We start from the raw sequence: 25,996 nt of genomic DNA on the forward strand, positions 1-25,996 counted from the left end.
ACACGTCTCAAAGAGCTTCACAGGATATGCTGTAAAGTGAATTGATTGTATATTTGTGGGCGAAACGCGGCAGCCAATTGCGCACACCAGCGTCCCCATAAACAGCCGTGGATTGAAGTGTCCAATTTATTATTTTTTTTCTTGAGGGATTATTATCAGGTGCGTGGAGTGAGGAAATTTGCCCAAGGTTCCACCCTGATCTGCCGGGAATCGAACCCAGGTCTCTCGCTTGCGAGGCGAGTGCTCTAACCATTGAGCTACAGAGCCCCTGTAGTTAGTTTCAGTTCTGAAAATAAGCACAAGGAGAAAGTGGGCAGAACACAAACTGAGTTGTTAGCCTTAATTCCAATTCCTCAAAGATAATCCCATTAATCCTTGCAATTGATATAGTGTGTTATCTTGTGGTTGAGGTGTCTCAAAGCACCTCACAGGAGTTACTGTAAAGTGTAGTGACTGTATATTTGTAGGCAAATGCAGCAGCCAATTGGCACATTAGCGATATCCCACAAACAGCCAAGAAGCCAATGACCATTTTGTATCTGGAGGATTGTTGGCCGGGACATCAGGAGGAACTCCCTTCTCTTTTCAAAATAGTGCCATGGGATCTTTAACATCCACTTGAACAGACACAGATGGGACCTCAGTTTAAAGTCTCAGTCGAAGGAAAAATCTGTATAATTTACAGCGAAATAACACCTTTCACGTCGGCAGGACGTCGCAAAACGTTTCGCGCTGTTGTCTGGGCACCCGAGCTGGGAATGGAAGTGTGTGGTAATGGGGAAACAATGATATAAATTTGTGCTTCAAAAGCATTTCTGGGTTAACCATTACTTGTTGGGTATTGAATGAACAAGTTGCCTTGAAGTTAATATACATAATCTGCTGTGTGATGGATATATATTGCTGCCTGTCTTTGGCAAAAATCTGATATGACGCCATTGATCGAAATTTAAACTTACAATTGGATGTGAAACTCAATATCATTTCATATGAATTTGGGTTTCATATCAAATCTCTTGTCATTCTTTTAGATCCATGCCACACAGTGTTCCAGATTGACCTTCACCTTGACCTCCCGCTAATATATCTCTGAAACCAGCGACCAGAATTGGATTTGCCTCCTGTAATTCTCCTCAACTTTGGCTGAGGTTGGACTTACCATCATAGAAAGTGCAAGCAGAATCTACATTTCACCACTCTTTGGCGCAGGGAGTTGTGAACACAATGTCCCACCCAAACTCAGACACCTAACAAAAGTGTTGCATTTCGCCTTCTGTGTAACTGACTGTAAAGTAACAGCCCTGAACTACGCAGCATTGAGCAGTAATCACGTCACACAACGGTAATTACTTGTCACAGATCGACACTCTAAACGTATTGCGAGTAATTTAGCTGTGTCGATAGCGCATTCCCTACCAAATGGGGAATCCTCACACCAGGTACGGCAGATGGGGGTTTAGGAGTTTAGGAGACATGCATCCACTTAGTATAGATGAAATTTAATGATGCATCTTAGGTTTAACAAGTTACAGGGGAGCTACAGTATTTAAACAGATACATGAATCAAACTAGCAATTCTCTCCTTTTATTCACACCAGTCTAGAGTTTAATGACTAAAATTATGTTTGTCCCTCGCCGACATAAAATGCACATCCACTCAATGTTAATGAAATTGCGATTACATTTAATTTTTTCCTCTCCCCTCCTAAACCCCTTTCCCGTACGCCCACTGTTCACTTTCTCTCATGTGTATGTGGAGCTGCACATCCCAAATGGGTGTTTTGCTGTCTTGAATTCCTTAATTATTCGATTTAACAATGAATTTCTAAGCTGTTGGTGTCTGAATAATTTTTTGTTTGTTTCTAATTGAATCGATATCAACGTTTACAGAAACATAATGAGTTATAGCCTAGATTGGCATTGAGAAGAAAAAATGGTTTCTTACTGAAGGTTTTTACCTCTGCTCCGAGCCCAAAAACATACACTCGATAAACAACATTTCAAAAATAAAATAGAGGTAACTTTGAGCACCAATTTTTTAAATAATCAACCGCATCTCATCTTAATTAAGCACAAGGAGAAGGAGTTCCTTCCACGCAAGAAGTTTTCACAAAATTAGCAATGATTTAATCTAGCATCTACCCATTAACACAAGAACATAAGACTTGCACAATTTCCCACGTAAGGCTGAATACACACATCTGCATCCAACTGAACACTTGATCTTAATCAGAAAAAGAATCAAAATCCCATGACAAGCAATGTCCCACTGGACATTACATGTGAAACATTGTCGTGTGTGTATGTACATATTAAAAAAAAAGCCTTACGAGATAGATTTTCCATAACAAACTTAATTAAGCCTCCGAGAGCACATTTGGCGGAAGTAAAATGAAGAAACCATTTCTAACCTGGATAAATCATCGCAGCTCTGGGGCAAAGCCGAGCATTCACTATCATTCAATTGCTTTACAGCAAAAAAAAAGTGTTTTTTTGAACACTTTTCTTCATTGTTTATTTCGTTGACTCATTCCTTTCATCAATCGTACTGTGTAAGCGCTCCGAGACCCTCCAGGCGTGAAGGGCGCTATGTAAATGCAAATTGTTGTTGTTGTTTCCATTTCTGCTTCTCGAACTTTAGCATTTCAAATCGACAGCTTTTTTTTTTTAAAAAATTAAAATGACTGATGTTTCAACCTGGGAATTTATTTGTGATGTAAAAACTTAACGAAAGAGGTTTTTTTTTTTCTTTTTAACTAAAGAAAATCTGGATCAATCTGCTGAATGAGGTCATGTGTGGCCTGATTTCTTTTTCAAAAAACTTTCTTTCTCACCAGTGACTGACATTTACTGAACGTTTCAATCAGAATCTCCTCTATCAAGAGCAATCTCTTGTCTTGTCAAATCAATTTAATCAGCCTGCAGGACAGAGCTGAATTATTCAAGAACCAGATCGATCGAAATGAGCAAGTCCTGACAGTGCAGCTCTGATTATGACGGCTGACAGACACTTGCAGTGTGATGGGTGACGTGGACCGTTAAATGACCAGGGCTTCGGAATAAACTGAAGTTAAAACTTCTCTAAAATACTTTTGAAACATTTAGAGCAGGTTATTCATTTTGCAGTGTATCATGAATGCATTTGAGCTCAGTGTGAATCAAGGTCGTACCAGGGTAGACAGAGTCTTTCAGGAGTCCTGTAGCTCAGTGGTTAGAGCACTCGCCTCGCAAGCGAGAGACCTGGTTCAATTCCCTGCAGGGTGAAACCTTGTGCAAGTTTCCTTACTCCACACGCCTGATAATAATCCCTCAAGAAAAATAATAATTTGGTCACTCAATCCACGGCTGTTCGTGGGACGCTGCTGTGCGCAATTGGCTGCCGCGTTTCGGCCACAAAATATACCGTCAATTCACTTTACAGTCTATTCTGTGAAGGGTTTTGAGACGTCTCGAAGACATGAAAAGTGCTATATCATATACAAGGATTATTATTGTTATTATTATTTGGGTAAAGAAACAAGATTCTCTTATATTAGGAATGATAGCAACAGAAAAGGGCTATTCGGCCCATTCTGACCATTTTATTAGACTGCGGCAGATCACTTCATCCCATTTCTCCAAATCCCCTAATATCCTTATTTCCCCAAGTATCTTTCTCCCTGAAACGGGGAACTCAACTTTGTTGAAAACATGTACGTGGCAACGCGCACATCCAGTTTATCAATTTCGCAATCCAAACGAATGTTATTCCCATCAATATGCATCACGTTGCCTTCATCCACATTGAACTCTAGTGCAGACTCATTACCTGGGTTCCTGAGCCTCTCCAGATCCATCTAAACACCATCAGTATTTTGTCAACCCACATAATGATGCGGCATCAACAAGAGTACAAATTCGGCTTTGAATTAGTCAATTAGTGTAGGCTGTGAGGGGCAGACTGATCTTTGGGGAATCACTATGCTCCATTTCAACAATTACTGGTCATAATTTTCCTGTATTGCCCATTATTTAGCCATTTTTTTGATCCATTTTAGAATCCTGCTAATTCCAGTATTTTGTCAACTACCCCGACTCAGGTGCACTAAACTGACCCTTTATTATATTTGACCTGCCTAGTCCATAAAGCTTTCCGAGACATTATCCTACCTGGAAGGCATTATATAAGTGCAAGCTGTGGTTGATTGTTACAAGAAAAAATTCACAGGATTTCTTGATCTAAAAATCCAAGAGAGCACTCCCTACATTAATCAGAAACACGTGACTTTGATAGAAACCCGCTTTAAAAGTGATAACAATTATCCTTGCGATTGATATAGTGCCTTGTCTTGTTGAGACGTCTCAAAGCGCTTCATAGGAAATTCTGTAAAGTGGATTACTGTGTATTTTTGTGGGAGAAGAGTAGATTGAGTCAGCGTGAGGTTTTCCTGTTTGAAACTGCTGCATTTAGGGCATCACTGTCATTGGGGCTACACAGAGGAAATTTTGTCATTTGAAAAGTCTCAGAAATACTAAATGTGATTAAAGCAAATTAAACTGACATTAGCATCCTGTCTCTTACACTGTCATGTTATATCAAGTCAATTGCTAATCATTTTAGGGTTATAGAATCTATTTACCAGCACAAACAATAGCTAAGCTAGCCAAGAAAAAGAGCCTTTATCAACTCAAGCAAGTAACCACAGCATATATGGACTATTTTTGGTGCAATGCTTATGCAGCTAAATTGAATTATGCATAATTGAATTTATTATAACGTATGAGTAAACTATTTATGTTTTGACATAATCATCCATCTATATGCAGTCCTTAATGGCAAGCAAAACAGACTGAATTCCGTACTGATATGCTGGGCAAACTATTTTGTAGATTAATAATCCATTCGCAATTAATGTCGTATTGAAAAAAATAAGAACAGTGGATTGTACTTGCAATGTTACAGTGACTACTAATAATAATCCTTGCATTTGATATAGCACTTTTCACGTCTTATCGACGTCTCAAAGCACTTCAATTGTGCACAGAAGTGTCCCACAAACAGTCGTGGATTGAGTGACCAAATTATTATTTTTTTGAGGGATTATTATCCCTGGAAAAGCGATTCGCCAATCGATTAACAATTGAGTTCCTACTTAGTGCTGGGTAAACAGAGGAGTGTGGAGTAAGGAAACTTGTCCAACATTTTGCCTTGCCGGGAACAGAACCCAGGTCTCTCGCTTGAGAGGTGAGTGCTCTAAGCACTGAGCTACAGGACATAGATATAAGAGGACCAAAAAAAATGATGTAAAATGATGCACTACCCTGCTCTCACCCAACAAAAAAAATTGTACATTTCCTTTTACTTCCCAAATCTCAACACCACAATTTCTGGACCGCTTCATCAATTGCGATTGGAAAAGAAAACTAAAAGCTTCAGTTCTATATCTGTTCATAACTAACTGCTCCAAACATAAAATGGTTAGGTTACCAGTTGCCAATGACACAATCAACAGGGTTAACACTTCACTTTGGGTCACTCAGAGTGACCAGAATAAACAAATATCCTAAAAATGGATGCTACGGATAACTGGCCAACCCAACTGAGGGAAAAGTGAGTGCTTTGCTAAAGATGTTTCAAAACGAAAGTGAGATGAAATCATCATCTCTGAAACATCCCCATACACCTCTTCACAGTCTGATTTCAGATCTTGCTGAGTTATCTTAAATATGAAATGTCCATCAGTCATATTTATTTATTGCTGAGTTCTCAGATGCGATGAATCATTTACATTAATAGCCTGTCTTGCAATCTCGCTATCTCTTGCCCGCACAGCTAGCCTTGTCAGTTTGATAAGGATTTTGTTACGCAGAGTGTCAAAATGTTGAGCTCATTACTACCCAAAGTGGTCCACGCAACTGACCTAAGAATATTTTGAAGACTCGCTTGTATTGTCTGTCTCTCTGGACAAACACAGCAGTTACCTGCATTGAATATAAATCAGTTGTCTCCTGCTTTGAAGGGAGAGTGGAACGGGGGGGAAAAAAAGATTAAGTTACAAATTCCAGAATATCTGTCAAAAAGTGATCATTGCGAAGAGGGGAATCTAATTCTAGCCAATAATTACTTTCCTCAAAGTGAGCAAGTATATGCTCCCAACATATCTACCTAATATTCAGATGCGGAGATTAAAAATGCAGGTCCATATATTCTGATAGGAGTGCCAAACTCAGCAGACATAGGCTTTCGGGTTCAGAAAACACTGACTCCCAATTTCATCAGATATTAAATACCAGATTCAAGAGTCACTCAATTCCAGGTTCAGTCAGAAGCAAAGATCCCTCACTCCCTGCTGAGGGCAACTGTACTGCCAAGTGGAGCCATTATAATAATAATAGGTATTATAATTATTCTAATAAATGTTATTAGTACAAAATCAGTTTTTGAATGGAGTGATAAGCTAGTATATGCAATTTAATGTATTAACAATGTAAAGAATATCTTCTGAGCTATTGTAAGCAACATTAATATTGATTTGGAGATATCAGTTACACAGCAGTCTGAGTAAGTATTGGTGAAGTCATTTATTTGGAACATTATTGCAAACTTTATTGTCCTCATACAACTTTTGCCCAGACATTTCATTCATACTGTCTAGAATTGCATTTCATTTCCACAGAAAAAAAATCAGGACATGAATTATGTTTGTTGTGCGTGTAGAAGATAATTGCAGCAGCACAAAGATGAAAGGATTCATGTTTCAGAAGTGCTGTACATCTTCTGAGAGAATACAAATAGGAAAAGACAGGACATCACGAATTGATTACATAAAATTTGAATTATTGTACAGTATTTATAGGCTTTCAAGAAGACGCGAGAGATGACTTTAAAAAGGCAAACAGACATTTTGACTCATTCGTTGGTTATATTCTCAACAGCAGTTACCATTTGTAAATATAGATCAGTTCATGGGTATTAAAAGCTAAATAAACAACTATGTAAAATCAATCATTATATCAGTTTATTGAAACGAATGTGCAGTGTTATGGCTTCTCACATTGTGTAAATGTGCAGCACATCTGATGCATAATATTGTAACTCTGTGATTCAGGAGGGAACAACTTTTTGTGATCAATTAAATTTTGCAATACGAACCCACTTACTGTATCTACAAAATCAAACTGACTTCAAACACTATTTTTAAGGGACTTGCTGCATTTAACAACAAAGGAGTCTCCATTAAATTAGTTTGCCAGAAAATATTTTCCCCAATTTCTACTATATTCTACCCAATAAGATCGCCCTCTACTCAAGAAAACACACTCTACTATAATTGTACAAAGCAATCGAGATTTTAATCAGCCACAATTGCAAAAGAGGTCAAATATTTACCTCCACATTAGGCTGTTCGGTTCAACACTGATATTTTTAGCAGAGGATTTATGGTTACCTAGATGCGGTTCTGTTCCAAGCAAGGTCTAAGCTAGAAGAGAACTTAAAGAGGATAAAACTGAGATGCAGCTTCAGAAGACTGTATTTCCACTTGAGCCATTTTGAACTGAGTGCATTGCAGCCACTTGTGGAGCACTAACGAACTTGGGCTCATCTGCCCAGAGTCCTGGAGTGATCGTAGGATGTGATGATTTACGTTGTGCTGGAGGGATTGAAGGCGCAGTTGAAGACCTGCTGATAGATACTGTGGAGCACAGGATGTGTGGACAATTAATTGTAAATCAGTCAATATAATAGTAAATTGCAATAATACAGGTGGCAACAATATACAAGTTGCTTTTGGAAGTTTTGAGGGAATACAAAAAAGACTTACCTTCAAATTTGACTGAATCATTGGTAACCACATTGGAATAAGCTGTGGAAAGACAAGCAGTACATTACATTTTGCAATCGCTCTCAAGCATTAAGGTAAACCTAGAAAAAATACATTCAGTGATTCACGACTTTAAAAGCTATCAAGGTAATCCAGCTTATTAACATAGACATATCAAAAGACATAGTGTAAGAACGTATTGTAAAACCAACCAATATGTGAAAAGCCATAATCACTGCCGCCAGGTATAACAAAAATATAATTACTTTTACAAAGATGGTTGAATTGCATTCCTGAAGAGCCTCCATTAGGCTGATAACGTGTAGGCAAACCATTTCTACCATCTGCAACACAATAAATGGAAAATTCGGTTGGAGAAAGAGTTCAATAGAAGGTGGAAGATTAGTTGACTCACAGGTAGGTTCTTAAACAATGGACTCTCTCTCTGTATAGCCAGTGCTCCCTGTGCCTCCTCGACCTCTCTCCTGCTTTCAACACTGACACCTGGTGATATTCTCCAAACTCACTTTTCTGCTCACCGCTTCCCCTTATCAAACTTGTTCACTGTGAGTTCCCTGCCATTCTATCAGTGGCTGGGCCTTCAGTCACTATATACAGCCTCACCCTCCGGAAACCTCCTTCATCCCACCATCTCACTTCCTCTTCTCATGTCTTCAACTCTGCCTCCCTCTTATCCCCTCCTCCCTGCTCAGCGTCCGACACCATCTCTGTAAAGCGCTGTGAGATGTTTCTCTACATAAGGATACTATACAACTGCAAGCTATTGATTGCCAACAAATAATTTGACTTTAAATAGCATTGTGGCAATTGCGTGCAAGTTAAAGAACGGGGAAGGTTGAAAACATGGCTCACCACTTTGTTATGGACCATTAGCTGTAAGATACTAGGCGTCACACGACTCCAGAATTCAAGAGCTGTCAGAATGGCCGTGGAGACAAACTCATTCTGGTTCTGGACTGTCGGAGTGGAAGCTAATTGCTCACAATAGATTGTCCAGAGCTGAGCGAAAATGAAGGCATGGAAAAGGGAGCACATGTGCAACACTGATGTCTAAAGACAGGAAATATAGGGAAAAAGACTTGTAGTTTCAGACAAATATCAGCATTATTTTGAACATTACAACACTTGGTACCGAACAAATAATAGTACATTTCTTGCAACTGTGTTTTCAAGTGAAAAGCAACATCCTTGCAGACCACAGAAATCAATAAGATTTTAACACTAAAATGTGTTTTTTCATATTACAGTGAACTCTTGCACAAAAATCAACTCCAACACTGAATAGGATGGACTTAAAACAGTTTATGTTGTAAATGAAGTGGATACTATTTATATTTCGCAATTTAGATACCACGGAATAGTGTACCCTAGATAATGAGGGTTTGAGGTAATGAAATTCCGGCATAACAAATGTGTTGTTGATGGGACAATGCAGAGCTTTTTATTCTGCCATGAACAGTGCAAAGCAGTGTTTCCTCTGTATTTTCTACATTTATTGTATCTGACCTAGGAGGCAGGCATTGCCGGGGCTTATTCTAGATTAACACTTAGAATTTTGTATACAATTAGAATCACCATTTTCTGACTATAAATTCTGAGTAGCAATCATGCATTTTTCCGTTCCGCATACTAATCACATTTTCTGCGTGATTTATAAAAGCGTCAAAGAATCATTTCTAAAATTCCTCACTCAATTAATTACCAGACTCTCTTTTCTATGATTTTCCGAAACATTCACATTACCTTGGATTGCTCAGGAAATCCAATCAAGATAACTACAAGGTGATCTGCAACATGTGAACCAGCGTCCAAAGGAATAGGCATGCATGAAGTGGATCCAGAACACACAACGCTATGGCTAAGAGACCCCAGAAGCAGCCATGACAACAAGCGCACATGGGAAACACACTCGATGAATTCTTTTGGACTATAACATTTAGAAAAAAAAAGAAAACCAGGATTACACGCTTGACACAAAAAAACCGAGACACAATCATTGTTTTATATTAAAAAAAATAATTTCACGGTTTGGTGCTCAGAACATTGCTTGGTGTTTTATATTTTGTCATTTACTTCTCTTAAACACGTTGTTTAATTGTTCGGTTGTAAAAACTACCGTAAAAATATCTTCCCCAACAATTGGCTGCCGAATTTCGTCCACAAGTTACACAGCCAATCCACTTTACAATATATTCTCTGAAACGCTTTGAGACGTCTCAACAACATGATAAGGCGCTGTATCAAATGCAAGGGTTAATATTGTTATGATTACAGTAAGCACAATTGTAACAAATAGAACTACATAATTGTTTATGAAAAATACAAATTTTGATATCTTAGAAACAAAGTGCAAATATTTAGTGTACAAAACACATGGATGGATGTTATAGGTTACCCTTGTTGCATTGCAGAGGGAGGATGGTACAGCCATGGCAAAAAACGAATGACTGCTTTATTATCACGGTGATTTCCTTTGGTGATTTCCATCGCTGCTATCTGTGCTAGTCCAACTTTCAGATGCCCGCCAAATGTATCTTCATGCAGAGGCTGTGAACAAGTCTTCATATGACTCTGGACCGAAAGTTATTGCAATTCATGTTAGATCATAAAAGTCATACAAGTAAGTGCATCAAAAGAAAAACAGAAACTTGCGCTAACGTATATTTGAAACAGAGTGCAGTGTGTAAGTACAGGGGCGGAGAGAGATAGAAACAAAACACATTTGTTATATATATGTGTATATATATACACACACACACACACACACACACAAGATATACCAGCAGTGTTATATTAGTAGAAATTTCCATTGACACTTACAATTCACTATTCCTCTGACCTCAACCCGACAAATTAAGTGTTGTGTGAGGGAGTGTTTGCGTTCTGCGCTCATGCCTGCTATATAGCATCTTCAGACAAGTAATAGGATTGATTTGCTTCCAGCAATACAACAAAGGAAACTTTTCCAGTAAGCTATGGGTTGGCAGGTAATAGAAGTTTCCCTTATGAATACACTCCTTAAGTATTCAGCCAAATAATAATTATTTCCCCAATTCCAATGTCAGCTTGGCGTATATTGATGGGTCCTGTGTTACTAGATTTAAACCCACACCTTACATTCTAATTGATTTTCATCAACATATTACAAACAAAAGGTTGTAAATTGTTCAGTCGAGTTGAGAAATACCACTTAAAACTGAAGTCTCATAAGTGAATCAGACAAAATTCACCGCTTTAACCTTCCAGTTCTGATTCCTGCATGCATGATGAATCAGGAGAAGCCTTTATGGTAATTTATGGTAATGTTTAGTATTCATTTTCCTAGATCTCTGCGATATTCGAACAATGATTATTGAAATGTAAAAAAAAAAATCTGCGTTGTGATACTACAGTATTCGAAAATGGATGTGGAATTTAAAAAAAAACAGTTCTGAATCTCAAACTGAAGAAAAAAACAATCCAAGTTAAAATCTGGAGCAAATTGCTCTTGCTTATTCACAGGCAGGAGAAATGCACAATTAGAATTGGGGGAAAAAAATCACTGCACTGTTGAATGTTATTACATTAACACACAATAATGTGGAAATTGGGGTTACTCATTATATGCCCTCTTCCCCCCACCCCTCACTTCCAGTGGGAGTAGATTCAATTTTACTGTATGAACGTAAACTGTAATTCTATTTATTTCTCAAACGCCTAAGGGACTTGGTACTAAATGTAATCTGTGGAACGTACATACCTTTAATTTTGTTAGAGTATGCATATCAGCTATAAAGTCCAGCACTTCACCTATATACTGCCTCATGCACTCCATTGCTGCAGTTATGTACTGTAAGATTTGGTAGAGGTATTGATTAATAATGACCACATACATGGAGTTGTTGGCAATTTTCCATACATAATTTCTTTTGTTGCCTTCAGTGGTTATTCCCAATTAAACACACAGGTTTGCAAAGTACCCATCACCAAAATCAGAAATTATACGCTGATGATAACGGCATTCTTTTTTAATGGGCAATATTTTCCTTCAGGGAGAAACAATTTCCTCAAAATGAGGACTCCTAGCAATTGCAAAGATATTACACCTTGATTTAAAATAATAAAGAGAAATTTGATATCAAACAAATGATTCCAATCAAACTTTTAACACAATTAAACTCAACTGATAGCAATTGAGGAATATTTTAAAATTAAGGAAAAAAATTTCAGGCTGTACTCACTCCAGGGACAGAAGCAATCATGTGTTTCTGCAGAATTGTCGATTCAGCTATTTTTGTTCCTGCATCTGCACAAACAAACTGATAAAGAGGAAATATCCATTACTTTTAACATCTGCCCTGAAGCCATTTATTAGCATATCCCCATTATTCTGAAAACGCAATCTTCCCCGACTACCAATGTATCACTGAAGGCACATTGCTATCTGCTTCTCGTTAGAACAAAGCTAAATCACTGCTTAACTCTTTCTGCATAGGTTCCTGCATTTTTTTAAAAAAACAAAAAAGATCCACTAACTGGTCATTAAACGCTGTGCTATCACATCGATAGGTAAAACTCCAAATGAAATGTTGGAACAAACTGCATCAAGTAGGCGCCCTCTGGAAGAGCTTTCTTTCTGCAGCTGCGGCAAATCTCTTCTTCAAATTATTGACACAACACACACTCTGCATTAATTACGGCCTTGCACTTAATGCATTCTTAATGCCGTAATTAAGCCTTGGCTCTTGCCAACCTGCACCGAATACTTTCCAGAATTAGGTAAGGAGGGTGGATCTCTCTGGGGTGGGGCGGGTGAGGAGTGTGTATTCCATTCCAGACACAAGGAAATGTTTATGTGTTTAAAGGTTTCTCTAACGTATGTGACTGAGCAGCACATCTGAACAAAATTCAAGACTTTACCTGTACTAGAAGCAGCATGTTTGTATCTGGTAATGGTGTCTTTAACTTTAATGCTTGCAACAGTTCCAATACCACACTTCGTGACAGGTAGAACTTATCCCGTTCCTTGGAATACATAAGGGTAAAACAGTTAACTAACAGAAGTGCAAGTAGATGTCAAATCTCAATTTGCAAAAATTCAGGTAAAACCTTTACTATTTGCTTCATCATCTAAAAATCAAATCAATTTTATAAACCCCCTCCCCTCTTGATAGTTTCATCCTTTTTATAAAATCTGGCAAGTAAACATTACGTAAACAACATTTCTCTACATCACCCATACATCTCACCATCTGCCTCCTATTCGTCCCCAGAAATGATATGCAATCAATAGTACGGACTCCGTTAAGTACACTGGCATGATTCACACCTTGTCAAAATGCATTAAGTGCAAGGCTGTAATTAATGCTTTCGACTGATTAATTTTTATTGACACCTTCCTAAATTAATAAATCCATATGATTGCTAGGTTCCTAAATGAAGTGCACGGCTCATGATTACCTTATTGAACGCCCGGTAGCACAGACCACACAATTCAACCAGGTACACGAGGCTGAATACTCCATTCTGAATCACAAAACTCAACAATTTGGAAAACGGTTCCAAAAGGCTCTGTGATACAAGGTGAATGAAAAATTTAAAGAATTAATTGATGAGCAAATCAGAAATAGCGCACACAAGATTGGAAGCAGCCTCAATTGTTCTCGTTTACAATAAACTTTAACAAAAGTTTAAACTGATTGCCAACTCTAGTTTTGTTATATATAAAAATAATTATAATAATCCTTGTAATTGATATAGCGCCTTATCACGTCTTTGAGGCATCTCAAACCGCTTCACACAATATACGGTCAAGTGAATTGATTGTATATTTTGCAGTTGAATACTAGTAAAGTGGCTTGTGATAGATGCCAAAGATTCTAGTTCATTCTTTCCCAGGGAAAGGAATAAATTATTTAAAGGAAATTAACATTTTGCTTCCAGTCCTGAGGGGGAAAACTTGTGCTTGGAGAGGTCGTCGCTTGGGCACACTGCTGGCAGCTTACCCGTGTTGCATTGATGGTGGGGATCTTAAGCAGACAAATCATGATCCTCAAACTTGAATCCAGGCAGCACTGAATGAACGAGTAAAGGATTTGATCATTATGGATTTTGAGATTTATCTTCATAAGTGTAATTTACTTCCCCCCCTCCCACCCCAAATGTTTCAACAACAACAACTTGGATGTATGTAGCGCCCTCCACGCCGGACGGCATTTCAACACCTTAAAGAGGAACACGTGATTAACGATTTGTGAAAAAGTTCCATTTTCACAAACATTCTGTTTCTGTGCGTCTATCAACCTTTCCTGAAAACAATTAAGGATAAACAAACTCCAGATTTACCCTGAGCTTTGAAAGCACATGGAACATAAATAAACTTGCATTGTTATGGGAAGTGAATGAGATAATCTACCTCTAACATGTTTTCTCCCCTCACTCCAGAGCTTTTTCAGATCATACAGTAACTCCTAGCTGAACAGGTGCTCCAATCCAAAGTACTCAAATATATAATAATTAGTATTATTGTTACTCAAATATATCCCAGTTACACTGTGTGTATTTTACTGTTCTTATTTTTTTTATTTTAATGAGAATTCCTCTTCAAAATGAAATCCCTGTGCCATCCAGAACCTCTGGCCAGAAAAATACTCCCAGTTCTCTACCTAAGCAATGCCTGACCCGACCATTAAAAGTACTTAAAAGTAGCCAGCGTGACTTATCCTCTCCATCTGTAGATTGCTAGAGATCGGAAACTCAGTCTTTAACAAATCATTACTAAAAAGGTTACCTCACTAATTTATTGCCCATTAATTCGAAGGTTTTTTGTTCTCCTTACCTTCAGTGGTAATATGCAGGGTAACTTGGTCAGGAATGTTTGAAGCTGATTGCATATGGTTGTCCACAAGGTACTGGGTGAGTCCATAGGCAAAGCTTCCATGTAGGTGGCTATGTTGTCTAAACATCGAAGCATGGCTCCTCCTGCTGGCAAGTTCTTCTTATTGTTTAAACCCTATTTAGAAATGTTGTAAAATGTTATTACATAAACTATTCTACAATACCACCAAAGAGACAATTTAATCCTTTTTTTAAACACTTGAATTTCAACAGCGCCCATACTTGTTATTCTTCCTGCCTGCGTCTTCACATCGCAGGAAGTTACAATGCAAATTTATTACCCGAACGGAGATAAAACATGCTAAGCTATTCGTAAATTCTGCAATACCTCCAGCAGTTGATTCAGCACTGCCACTGAGCTCAGCTCGTTGAAGTCCATCAAAGAGGAGGCTAAAGTTCGAAGGAAGCTTCCATCTAGACAAGCAAAGCAAAACATTCTTTTTTATATATAAAAAGGACTCATCTCTATCCAGTCTTAAAACGTTACGCATTTAAAATGTATTTGATTAATTTTGGAAAGTACCTTACCTTTGATATTGCTCTGGAATAGCTGTGGAAATATACCATTTGGAGCCAGCTGATGGAAAGTGCAACGTAGAAATTGCTTTGCGACTCCAGCAGCATTGCCAGGAATCAGCATGCTTAAAGATAATGAATAGAAAGATAGAGAAATCTTTCAGTCTGCCTGAAACCTGAGTGAACACAGCTAGGAAATCAATCTAAAAAAACAGCCAAACGAATGGTAACAGTCGAATCTAATACGTGGAAATTTCTAACGGGATTCCTTAAAAAGGAAACCAATAAGTGCATTTTGCCAAATCGCTGGTACTCTCATTCATCCCAATCTACTTTCGGAGCAGAGATCCTACAGAGCGACATGGTATAAACAATAATCCTTGGATTTGGTGTAGCGCCTCGTCACATCGTTGAGACATTTCAAAGCACTTATACTGTAAAATGGATTGACTGTGTATTTTGTGGGCAAAACACGGCAGTCAGTTGCGTTCAGCAACATTCAGCAACAAGGAGTGACATACTTGAGTTTGCTAGAGAGAGCATCCACTCGTTTTACCAGTTAAATGTCAGTGGATATTAAACCCTGGTATCAAAGTAAGGAGAATACTGAAAGCACAACTGAAACATTTTCACACGAAAAAGTAAAGGCAAATACATACCTCTCTGCCTGACCAGAAAATATAGTGCTTGATGCCAATCTGAAAGAAATATCACCAAAATAAGATGTTCAAGGTTACTTAACTGCTCCATAAAATATAAATTCATGCAAATACTTTACACCTCAAATTATGTATTCGGGCAATAATATTTTCCTAAAAGTTCATTTTCAGCTACAAAAGTGCATTGCTCAGTCCATACACTTCAAACAGTAAGAATTCTTACCGTCCAACTGACTGTAAAATATCAAGCAGTAAAGGGGCAGCTAAGTCAGGGCTCAAGTGAGTAAATGTGGAAAGAACAACAATAGCCAATCCTAACGTTTCCTCATCGTATTCTTCAAGAACAGCCCCACAGTCATGACATCTATGAAAGAGAATCAAACAGAATTAAAATGGTTCAACTTCAGTTCAGAGTTCGTCAAAGTTGTAACGAAAGAGAGACATTAAACAAGGCGAAGGGAATGTGAGATGGAGTTCCAGAGGGTTGGGACAGAGAGGCTGAAGGCCCGGCCGCTGATGGTGGGGCAGGCTGGATGGGGCACATGGAGCAGGCCGGAGCCTGCTGAGCGGAGAGGTTGATAAAGGGTTAGCAGGTCGGAGAGGTAAGGGAGCAAGGACGTGGAGGGCCTTGAGGGTGAGGACGAGGAATTTGAACTTGATCCTCTGAGGGATGGAGCCAGTGGAGCCGGGCGAGGGTGTGTGTATTGGGGTCACAGAGCCTGGTGTCAGGAGGGGACATGAGCTGCAGAGTTCTCGATAATCTGCAACTTGTGGAGGGAAGAGTTGGGAAGGCCAACAAGGAGGGAGTTGGCATAGTCGAGCCTAGATGTAATGATGTCTACATAGTAGAACAAGTGCATACCTGAAAACCTCAATACAACCAACCAAGGTGTCAAAAGTACTGTATTTGTTTGCAAATAGAATCGTTTTTACCACAATGGATATCCGTGTCAATAACTATGTCTTCTGGAATTAAAATCAGAGTAAGAAAATGTTTGAATTCTAATTTATTAATTTAGAATAAAATAGACACAACAACAATAAAATGACATTTATAGAGCGCCTTTCACGTCAGGAGGACGTCCCAAAGTGCTGAACAGTCAGGTGTCGGGGCCCGAGTGTGGTGGAGGGGGGGGTGGTGTAGGGGTGAGGGAAGGCAGAGAGGTGGGAGGGAGACCAAAGGCACCGTCGAAGAGAAAGGTCTTGAGACCGACCTTGAAGGAGTCAACCCATTATGCGAAGGGACCGTGGGATGGAGTTCCAGAGTATGGGGGCAGAAAGCCCGGCCACCAATGGTAGGGCGGGTCGGGCGGGAGACATGGAGCAGCCGGAGCCCGATGAACGGAGGGAGCGGGCAGGTTGGGAGGGAGTCAGCAGGTCAGAGAGGTAGGAGGGGACAAGGCCATGGATGGCCTTGAAAGTGAGGATGAGGATCTTGAATTCAATCCTCTGAGGGATGGGGAGTCAGTGGAGTCGGGCGCAGGTGGGAGTGATGGGGTCACAGAGCCTGGTGCGCGAGAGTACATGAGCTGCAGAGTTTTAGATGATCTGCAGCTTGTGAAGGGAAGAGTTGGGAAGGCCGATGAGGAGGGAGTTCCCATAATCAAGTCTTGATGTGACAAATGCGTGTGTGAGGGTTTCAGCAGCCTGAGGGCTGAGGCACTGGCGGAGTCTGGCAATGTTGCGGAGGTGGTGGTAGGCAGTGCTTGCTGGTCATGGCGTTGATGTGGGTGAGAAAGAACAGATCAGGATCAAACAAGATACTCAGGTTCCTGACTGGCTTAGTGAGGTTGAGTGTGCAGCCGTGGAGGCTGATGCTGCCAGCGCCTGAGGTGCGGAGGCATTGGCACGAGCCAATCAGGAGGGCCTCGGTCTTGCTGGCGTTGAGTTGGAGAAAGTTGGCTCTCGTCCAGGACTTGAAGCAACCCAGATAAAATGTAGTTGACAAAATGTTTAACAGAGGCATAGGCTTACTCACCTGTCTGATATTAGAGTTGGCTGATCATCCGAAAATTCTTCTGGTGCAGGGACAAACATGCTGACAATGCTCTGTGCTGATAATAAACTAGATTTTGTAGCACCTACGAAAATAAAAATGGAATAATGAGACAGTTATAAATAATGTTACAATGGCTTTTCAAACTAAACTACTGAAAAGGCTTAAATCTCCATCAAAGTATTTGCTTAACTCAATAGTTTTAGGGTCTGGAATATTTCAAGCAATAACTTAATAATAAAGGATGATTGTTGAAACTAAAGTCAAACAAATTCAGCTGCTTAAGACAACATTGAGTGCCTCAACCATTTACACAAGTATCTACTTACTGGGATATTTTCATTTTCAACTGACATGTAGGAGCAGATTAGTGGTTGATTGTGGGTGTAAAGTCTATGTTAGTTGCCATAACACTGACAAAGCACAGAATTAATTTACACATTAATTAGTCATGTCCATTAGGCACAATGGTTTTTATTGGGGTTTAAGGTATCTGCCATTTGTCTGCTCATCCTAATTAACATTTCCATTGTCCTAAACATTACAGCTATGCATTGCAACATCAGCATAACAGAAGGATTAACACTAGCCCACCATCTTCCATTTGCACTGTGTAATTAAAACTATTTTGCAGCTACTATCAGACCTAAGCACCATGATGTACACTTACAGTCCATGTACTTAGTATCCTGTGTGAACCAAAGTTAATATATGTTTCATATATATAGCCTGACACGCCCTTCACTTGTGGGGATAAAGCAATGCCTTCTCATCTTGAGGCATATTACAATATTATTTCGGCACCAAGCAAAATAAAATGTCTGATTTGGTGAAACAGGCAATGTTTTTCAGGCAGTGATCAAAAGGCTATGTTCTACATAGTTAAAAATACAGTGAATGCAAAACGACTCAATTTAAAGCAATTCCTCTCGTCTAAGTGCTGTTTGTTGCCTCTTGTAGCATCTCCATACATGTCACCTTGGATGAAGAGGAATTCCAGTCCCCTTCAAAAGGGGTGCATTCTTTTGGTCTCGTCTTGAGAATGAAAATGCACAAAAGGAAATTAGGATTCAACGTCCAAATTAATAAGTCAAATTAATCAATGAAACCTACTCCTAGGATGCCAACTATTTTAACAATAAAAAAAACCTCATACTTTTTGATGGATTTTGTTGAAATTCTTACCAAGATGAGGGCAGTATAATTACATTCTATTAGATAAAAAGGTTCTTATGTAACACTCAGTTTGCAGTGTGCTCCAAGGTCTTAACACATTGTGGGGTGGAAATAACATCGTAAATTCTGAACATGAAGCTTGAGGAGATTATTAGCTTTCCCTCAGAGATTTATTATGGCCTCGGAAGTATTGAAACAGATTGATTTTTTACGGTTTCCCAGAAATTATTTCTGGAAGCATAAACATTTCAATGTAAAATAGGAAAAACAAAGGACAGAACAGTCAAGTAACTGTTTATGAAAAAGGCTAATGTAAAGCTTTGTGAAAGAAAGTGGTGCAGCAACACTGGAATCAGTTTCAATTCCTACAATGTTAGGTTTTGTTTATCAACTTAATACAGTCACTATGAATCCAATGTTATGCAACTTAACTGCATGGTGATTGATAAAATCAAACCTCTCAATATCAACCTACTTTAATACAAATCTGCCATTCTAACAAATGTTTCCCTTGTTTCTATATGATTCTCTATTGTACTCTGCAAGGGAGCTCAAACAGTGATGAAATTAATTCTGGTCAAATTTAAACGCGATTACCTCAGGAGTTTATAATAATAATAAAATAACCCTTGCATTTGATACAGCGCCTTATCACGTCTTCGAGACGTCTCAAAGCGCTTCAAAGAATATACTGCAAAGTGAATTGACTGTGTATTTTGTGTAACAGAGCTGGATTGTATGTATATTGTAATTGAGAACATACTAACCAGTGTCCCAGTTACTGATGTTGTGAGGTACACTGGACTGATGTTCCAGTTGTCTCTTCATTAACTGGCTCAGTGTCAGGGCTCCCAGGGATCCCCTTTTCATTTGCCTATATTGAGCTAAACATGGCATAAAAACAAATAACAGGTGGAAATGATGTCAGTCTCTCAGTGTTAAAGCAAATGTTTTGCAATATTTGAGACTTCAATCTTTTACCTACACTGCTCTGTAACCAGTCTACAGCGAGGCCCGCAGATTTCAACATCTCATGAAATGTAATGGATGATAATATAAATTTGGTGATATTGAACATATGTAATGTGTATGTCGAGGATTTTCCTACGCCATGGATTCAGGTGAAGCTAAGTGCTAGAACTATCAAATCTTAAAACATGCACATCTTCAAGCTCATTATTGCCCTTAAATTACGTTTTAAATTTATGCTCGTACACTCAATATGCAACAGTTCCAGAAACATACCAATCAGGATAACTGACGGTACAATAAGTCTGGTGTTAAGATACATTAACTCAGCACAGAAACTGAGAAACAATGCAATAATACGATGGAAAGATATGCACAAGCTCTCACGTGGTTACCAGCCAGTTAATTTCAATCAGTTAAGTCTTTGGATAAACAACTTCCCACTATATAGTGAAAACGTTGGCTTGGCTTGTGGGAGGGAAAGGGGAAAGCTCAGCAACTCAGAGTGTTGAATGTTTGTGAAGCTGAAACCCAATTTCAACGGTGCTGTCCAGTTTTGACTAAAACCACCAGGGATCCCATTTATTGATGCCGCCAGAGATGCATACCTAACACACACGCTATGACTGCTGAGAACAACACTAATATAGTTCCTACCCACCAGCAGATCAGCAGAGAATACAATTTCATATCGACTAGACCGTCCAGGTGAGACAAACAGCAATGGATCCACAGCGCTAGACAGCTAGGAATTGGCTAGTTCCCTCCCACCCACCACCCCCTCCACACTGCAAAGACTGTCAAGTATTAAAACAAAGGGATATGCTGGTAAATATGTTGATGCGAAGAAAATAACTCAATTCATTCAACACCTCCCACCTTCACCCCCCTGAAAATTAAACTCCTATTAATTTATAAAGTGTATCTTTGTTGCTGTATCTCAAATTAAGAGATATCTTAGAGCATTCGAGGGGGGGGAGGGCACTGATCCAATAACTTTAAATTAGATTTTCTTCCCTTTGCGTATTGTGCAATATAAATGGTATGACAGAATATAGATAATGGCATTGCACAGGACATGCACAGATGGAATTTTTCCATTAAAAAGTGGAAAAGAATGCTTAATCTCAAAGTGTTTCAAATTGCATCAGATTTGGGCATTCGCAGGAAACACATCAAATGACCCCAACCCAGTTTCTCAAGTCTATTTTGGCACTAATCCCATGCGTGCCAGCCAGGGCATAACCAGGGAAACAAAAACAAAAATGTTGACCCAAGGCTTTGGTCATGCTCCACGTGATGACCAGAAACAAGGATATTATTTATCATGGCCTTGCTACTGGTATTTGTGTGTGCAGCGAGCTGCGGTTTAAACAAAACTATTAAACTGCGGAACTGATTAGACAAGCATTGTATATACAGCATTTTAATTAGTTTACTTGAGATGGAAGAGTGGCTACTTGTCTCTGGCAGAGCTGCTTCTAGTGTTGGAGCAGAGGCAGATTCACTTGGATTATCCAGAGCAGGAAGGCCTTTAACAGACTGATCTGCAAAACAATTTTGTACCACGAACATAACTGTGTTTTTTTTAAAAAGTGTTCACAACTATTCACCATGATAAACTGAGCTAAACTTTTGCAATAAATTCTGGTTATTGTCTAGTTATGAGATTGAATTACAGGTTCTGCTGTTAATTACAAGAGAGAGAAAAAAATAACCTACTGTACAACAAAACTAAGACAGTGCACACTTCCTCAGTAGAGAAATTAGATCTTTACAATGTCTATACTTATCCAGGAAATAAATTTATCCTGTAGTACAAAAGTACTATTTATTATATATATTTATATAAAATCAGCCTTATATTTACAATAAAATGATTTAGTACAGATTAAAGTATTTAACCTTATTGGCTCGTGAATAAAGATACAATAAAGTGATGCATTGTGATGAAATATTAATCAATTAGCAGTTGCAGCACTGAGAATGGTGCAATTAATCTGCTGTTTATATAACGTAGTGTGTGCCTGGACTGCAAAACTAAAAGCATCAATTTTCTTCAGACTTGACAACACTAAAGTGTTGTTTTCCCGCCACCCCCACCCCCAGCTCGGGTCCTAATCTCTATCTGTTCAGCGCCTTGGGACGTCCTCCTGACATGAAAGTCACTTTACAAATGTAATTTTGTATTGTATTGTAAAGTGGGATTCAAAATAGACATTTTCAGTGGAGAAGTAGGCCATTTGTTCCACGATGCCTATGCCAGTATGTGCTGCTGATGAACTCCTGCTGCACGGTAAAAGTGTTATTTTATCACTAAATGCTCTGGGATATGATATCATCACAACCATAAAAGGTAAATGTACCTGTAGATATGCTTTTTTTTAATAAAAAAATTAGCAATCTAAATTGTCATTTATTTTTAATGCAAGGAGAGGAACTTGGTAAGACATAGTACTCTTTCTTGTTTGGGTACTCTGTATTGTAATAATGACATGGAACCTGTGTTACTTGAAACATGCCTCAATATCTATCTCGCCCGAGTTTAGAAATTATATATTTTTCAGGTGCCCATACCCCCCGCATCACTGCAGAAATTGCAGAAATTGGGACAGACATTCAGTTTTCCTGTTGGGGTAATTTTTCTGCTTACTTACCGGTCAGTGAAGCGTATAATGTCCCTGCACATTTATACAGATTTTCTATATAAATTCTGTTAAACATATTCCACAACTTCTGAGTTGTTTTCTTGTCACATACAAATGGTTCTGAAATGCAGGGTACACAACCGAAACTTCATGGTCAAAACGCAAAGTACTGCAGATGCTGGAAATCTGCGGTGCTCTCTGATCTGCCTGTTTTGTTGCAATTCCCCCCCTATGCTTTGCATCATTAACGCCTCTTTAACCCGTCATCCCCTGCCCTCTACCCCATTTTCTCCTTTGTCTTCCTTGCCCTGCCTCCCCCCTCTCTGTTAGGCCTTAAAAGCCTCTCCCTCCCAACGTGCCCCAGTTCTGACGAAGGGTCGTGGACCTGAAACATTGACTCACTTTCCTTTCTCCATAGATGCTGCCTGACCTGCTGAGTGTTCCCGGCCACTTCTGTTTTAGTTTCAGAAACTTCATGATTGTAACTATAGCGATCTAATCTATTGAACCAGTCTACAATCTGTTTTATAATTTACTTCCACAGAAGTGAATGGCAGTGCTTAATTTAAAGCTACATTAGATACAAAGCCACATTAGTGATTGATCCAGTGGCATCGTACCAACGTATCCACATCACTCTTATATCTTTTAGCTTCACTGGCTGCAAAGCCGGACTGTAAAGTCAAATTTCACATAGTGTGAATATGGAATATTATAATAATAATAATCCTTGCATTCGATATAGGGCCTTATTGTGGAGCCCTGTAGCTCAGTGGTTAGAGCACTTGCCTCACAAGCGAGAGACCTGAGTTCGATTCCCGGCAGAGTGAAATGTTGAGCAAGTTTCCTTACTTCACACGGTTTTGTTTAACTAGGAACAAGTAGGAATCCGGTTAAGTCGACTGGCAGATCGTTTCTCCAGGGGTAATAATTCCTTCAAATAAGAAGTAATAATAAATTGGTCACTTCAATCCACGACTGGTTGTGGGACACTGCTGTGCGCAATTGACTGCTGCGTTTCGCCCACAAAATATACAGTCAATTCACTTTACAGTATACCCTGTGAAGTGCTTTGAGACGTCTCGAAGACGTGATAAGGTGCCATATCAAATGCAAGGATTATTATTATTATTATCACGTCTTCAACTCGTCTCAAAGCGCTTCACATAATATACTGCAAAGTGAATTGACTGTATATTTTGTGGGTGAAACAAAATGAAGACTAAAAATTAAGACAGAACAGGGAATAGTGTAGAAGCAAAAATAGAAGAAAAGAAGTATTAGAGTACGGAGAGGTGAGGTTTTAAAATGCTCAATATTAGGAAGTGTTCACAATTATTTAGTGGTTTACATCTAAATTACAGTAATAAACATATCTTCGTGTTTTCAGTGCATGAGCTGAAAGTGTAAGGTGTCTCTGTTGACCTGACTTTCTAAAGGTTAATATCAGCATCTGTTGGTGTGTGCCAATTGCAATATCATAATGGAAAATGCTAATACTACTTGTTTGTTAGGGAAATAAATTGTACTAAAAATGGAAAAGTGCAAGACTGGTACACTATCCTTGAACACAAAAGGCACTGAAAGTTTTTAAAACAATTATGCACTGGGTATTTTGTTTAGAATGAGTCACTTACGTGAAATAAAAACAATGGTTAGTTCAAATCTGTGCACAATTTAAAGACAGACTATACTGCTCTCTTCCCATGCTTTGCTTTTACGCTATTTTTAAAAAAATGCTTTAACCAGAAATTTCTATCAGAATGCTCTTGAAAGATATTTTGTTGTATTATAAGATCCATCACTATTTTGAGTGATAAAATTCATCTCAGGTCCTTACCAGTCTCTCTTTGATCCCCAAGTTTGTCTAAAATGTTGAAGGAAATGTCAAGGTATTCCCTTTGGATAGCACTGACAGCGATTTTCCTATGCTTCTTCTGCCTGGGAACAATCTGAATTCTGAACTCTGATTCTTCACCACTTTCCTGCTTTTGTTCGTTTTGTTCACTGTTTTTTTGGATAACCAGTTCAGTGTTTGATTTGTCACTCTCTGCCCCATTTTGAGATTCTGTCGGAAGTTTGAGAAACACAGTTTTAACGGTGGGACTGCGTAATGGGCTGCCAGGTTTAATCTCTCCTTCCTGCACCCCACAAGAATCGTCGAGTGATATTTCGGGCAGTGCAGATGTTTTTCGGAGGTTTTCTCTCTTCTGCTTAAGAGTTAGTGGGCTTTCGCAACCAGTAAATTTGGCGTCTGCTGAGTGTGGTGCAACTTCAAAGGTTTTGTGAGGACTAAGAGCTATTGATAAAACATTTTCAGTCGCCAACAAAGTCTTAGCCCCAAAATCCAGGAATTGCGAGCCTTTTGAGCAATCTTCCACACTGACTCTTACAACTGGGGTGACATTCAAACTCAGTGATGTGGCGACGCACGATGCAGTATGAGTTTTGCCGTTTGGTTTATCTTTAGGGCTGTTCTGTGTTTCATACTCCTCATCGCTCTCCACAATCCTAAGAGGAGGGAGAGGCTCAAAAATCAATGAATCACTATCAGAACTCGAGAGAATCGATTGCTTCTCAGGGGCAGATGATGAGTCGGAAGATAAATCAATCAGATCAATTTCATCTCTGCGGCAAGGTTTGTCAGGAGATTCAACTTTGACCTCAAATGTTTCTGTGCAATTCAGCCTAACCTCCGGTATCACTCGACGCTTCCCGTCTTGAGAATTTGCTGCAGGTGAAGGTTTTTCCTGAATCACTCCAATTTCTACTGATAGTTCCTGGCCTGACCTTCCATAGGTGTTTTCGTTCGGAGTACAACAGGGGGCAAAACCAGATTGGTTTTCTGCTTCACATCGATCTATACAGGACCTTCTTCGATGCTCATCTAAAGAATACAGCACTGAATCTGCATTTCCTATATCTAGTGACTGCTGCTTAATTGAGTGCAATTTCTTCTTTTGAACCACCCTTTCTTGCTGTTGTGGAGACATGCCACAGCGTATTATATTATCTGGCAAAAGGCTGGATTCCCGGTACTCCGACAACTCGATCTCCGAGCCTAAGGAAAGGGGAAAAAAAAATTAAGATTATAAAATAAATAATTTAAAGCTACAACTTCAATAAAAGTTCAACTTGATCACAAGTTAAAATTGCTCACTCTGTGAATGAGAAATTACATGACTCTGTATTTAAGCAGTTACTTTCATAAATATACATGCTTCGATAATTCTTGCGAAGTAAAATTAAAAAGTAATTCATATTCCAAGAAAATTAATCATGATCTTATATAGCCTACTTCAAATGTCTAACCAGCCTTTTTCAGGGTGAAAA

The 25,996-nt window shown here is 38.9% G+C and overlaps 2 protein-coding genes across 2 annotated transcripts in view; one reads left to right on the forward strand and one right to left on the reverse strand.

Annotated features, from left to right (window-relative positions):
* prima1 (proline rich membrane anchor 1) overlaps positions 1-9,630 on the forward strand; it is a 46,506-nt gene extending 36,876 nt beyond the window's left edge. Inside the window, exon 4 of the mRNA XM_042337973.1 lies at positions 9,581-9,630. Within this exon, the coding sequence (XP_042193907.1) occupies positions 9,581-9,623 (43 nt within the window). The 3' untranslated portion in view covers positions 9,624-9,630. The remainder of the gene's footprint in view (positions 1-9,580) is intronic.
* Positions 6,537-25,996, reverse strand: part of LOC103185404 (unc-79 homolog, NALCN channel complex subunit) — a 54,310-nt gene continuing 34,850 nt past the window's right edge. The window contains exons 32-51 of the mRNA XM_042337974.1: positions 24,504-25,724; positions 21,455-21,562; positions 19,814-19,930; positions 17,853-17,955; positions 16,098-16,238; positions 15,875-15,913; positions 15,228-15,340; positions 15,028-15,113; positions 14,641-14,814; positions 13,808-13,876; positions 13,263-13,373; positions 12,723-12,827; positions 12,044-12,121; positions 11,563-11,652; positions 10,219-10,394; positions 9,567-9,750; positions 8,676-8,873; positions 8,069-8,146; positions 7,803-7,844; positions 6,537-7,673 (exon numbers count right to left, since the gene is read on the reverse strand). Of these exons, the coding sequence (XP_042193908.1) occupies positions 7,473-7,673; positions 7,803-7,844; positions 8,069-8,146; positions 8,676-8,873; positions 9,567-9,750; positions 10,219-10,394; positions 11,563-11,652; positions 12,044-12,121; positions 12,723-12,827; positions 13,263-13,373; positions 13,808-13,876; positions 14,641-14,814; positions 15,028-15,113; positions 15,228-15,340; positions 15,875-15,913; positions 16,098-16,238; positions 17,853-17,955; positions 19,814-19,930; positions 21,455-21,562; positions 24,504-25,724 (3,434 nt within the window). The 3' untranslated portion in view covers positions 6,537-7,472. The remainder of the gene's footprint in view (positions 7,674-7,802; positions 7,845-8,068; positions 8,147-8,675; positions 8,874-9,566; positions 9,751-10,218; positions 10,395-11,562; positions 11,653-12,043; positions 12,122-12,722; positions 12,828-13,262; positions 13,374-13,807; positions 13,877-14,640; positions 14,815-15,027; positions 15,114-15,227; positions 15,341-15,874; positions 15,914-16,097; positions 16,239-17,852; positions 17,956-19,813; positions 19,931-21,454; positions 21,563-24,503; positions 25,725-25,996) is intronic.

Source organism: Callorhinchus milii, unplaced genomic scaffold (genome assembly GCF_018977255.1).
Source record: "Callorhinchus milii isolate IMCB2004 unplaced genomic scaffold, IMCB_Cmil_1.0 Scaffold9, whole genome shotgun sequence".
NCBI lineage: Eukaryota > Metazoa > Chordata > Chondrichthyes > Chimaeriformes > Callorhinchidae > Callorhinchus > Callorhinchus milii.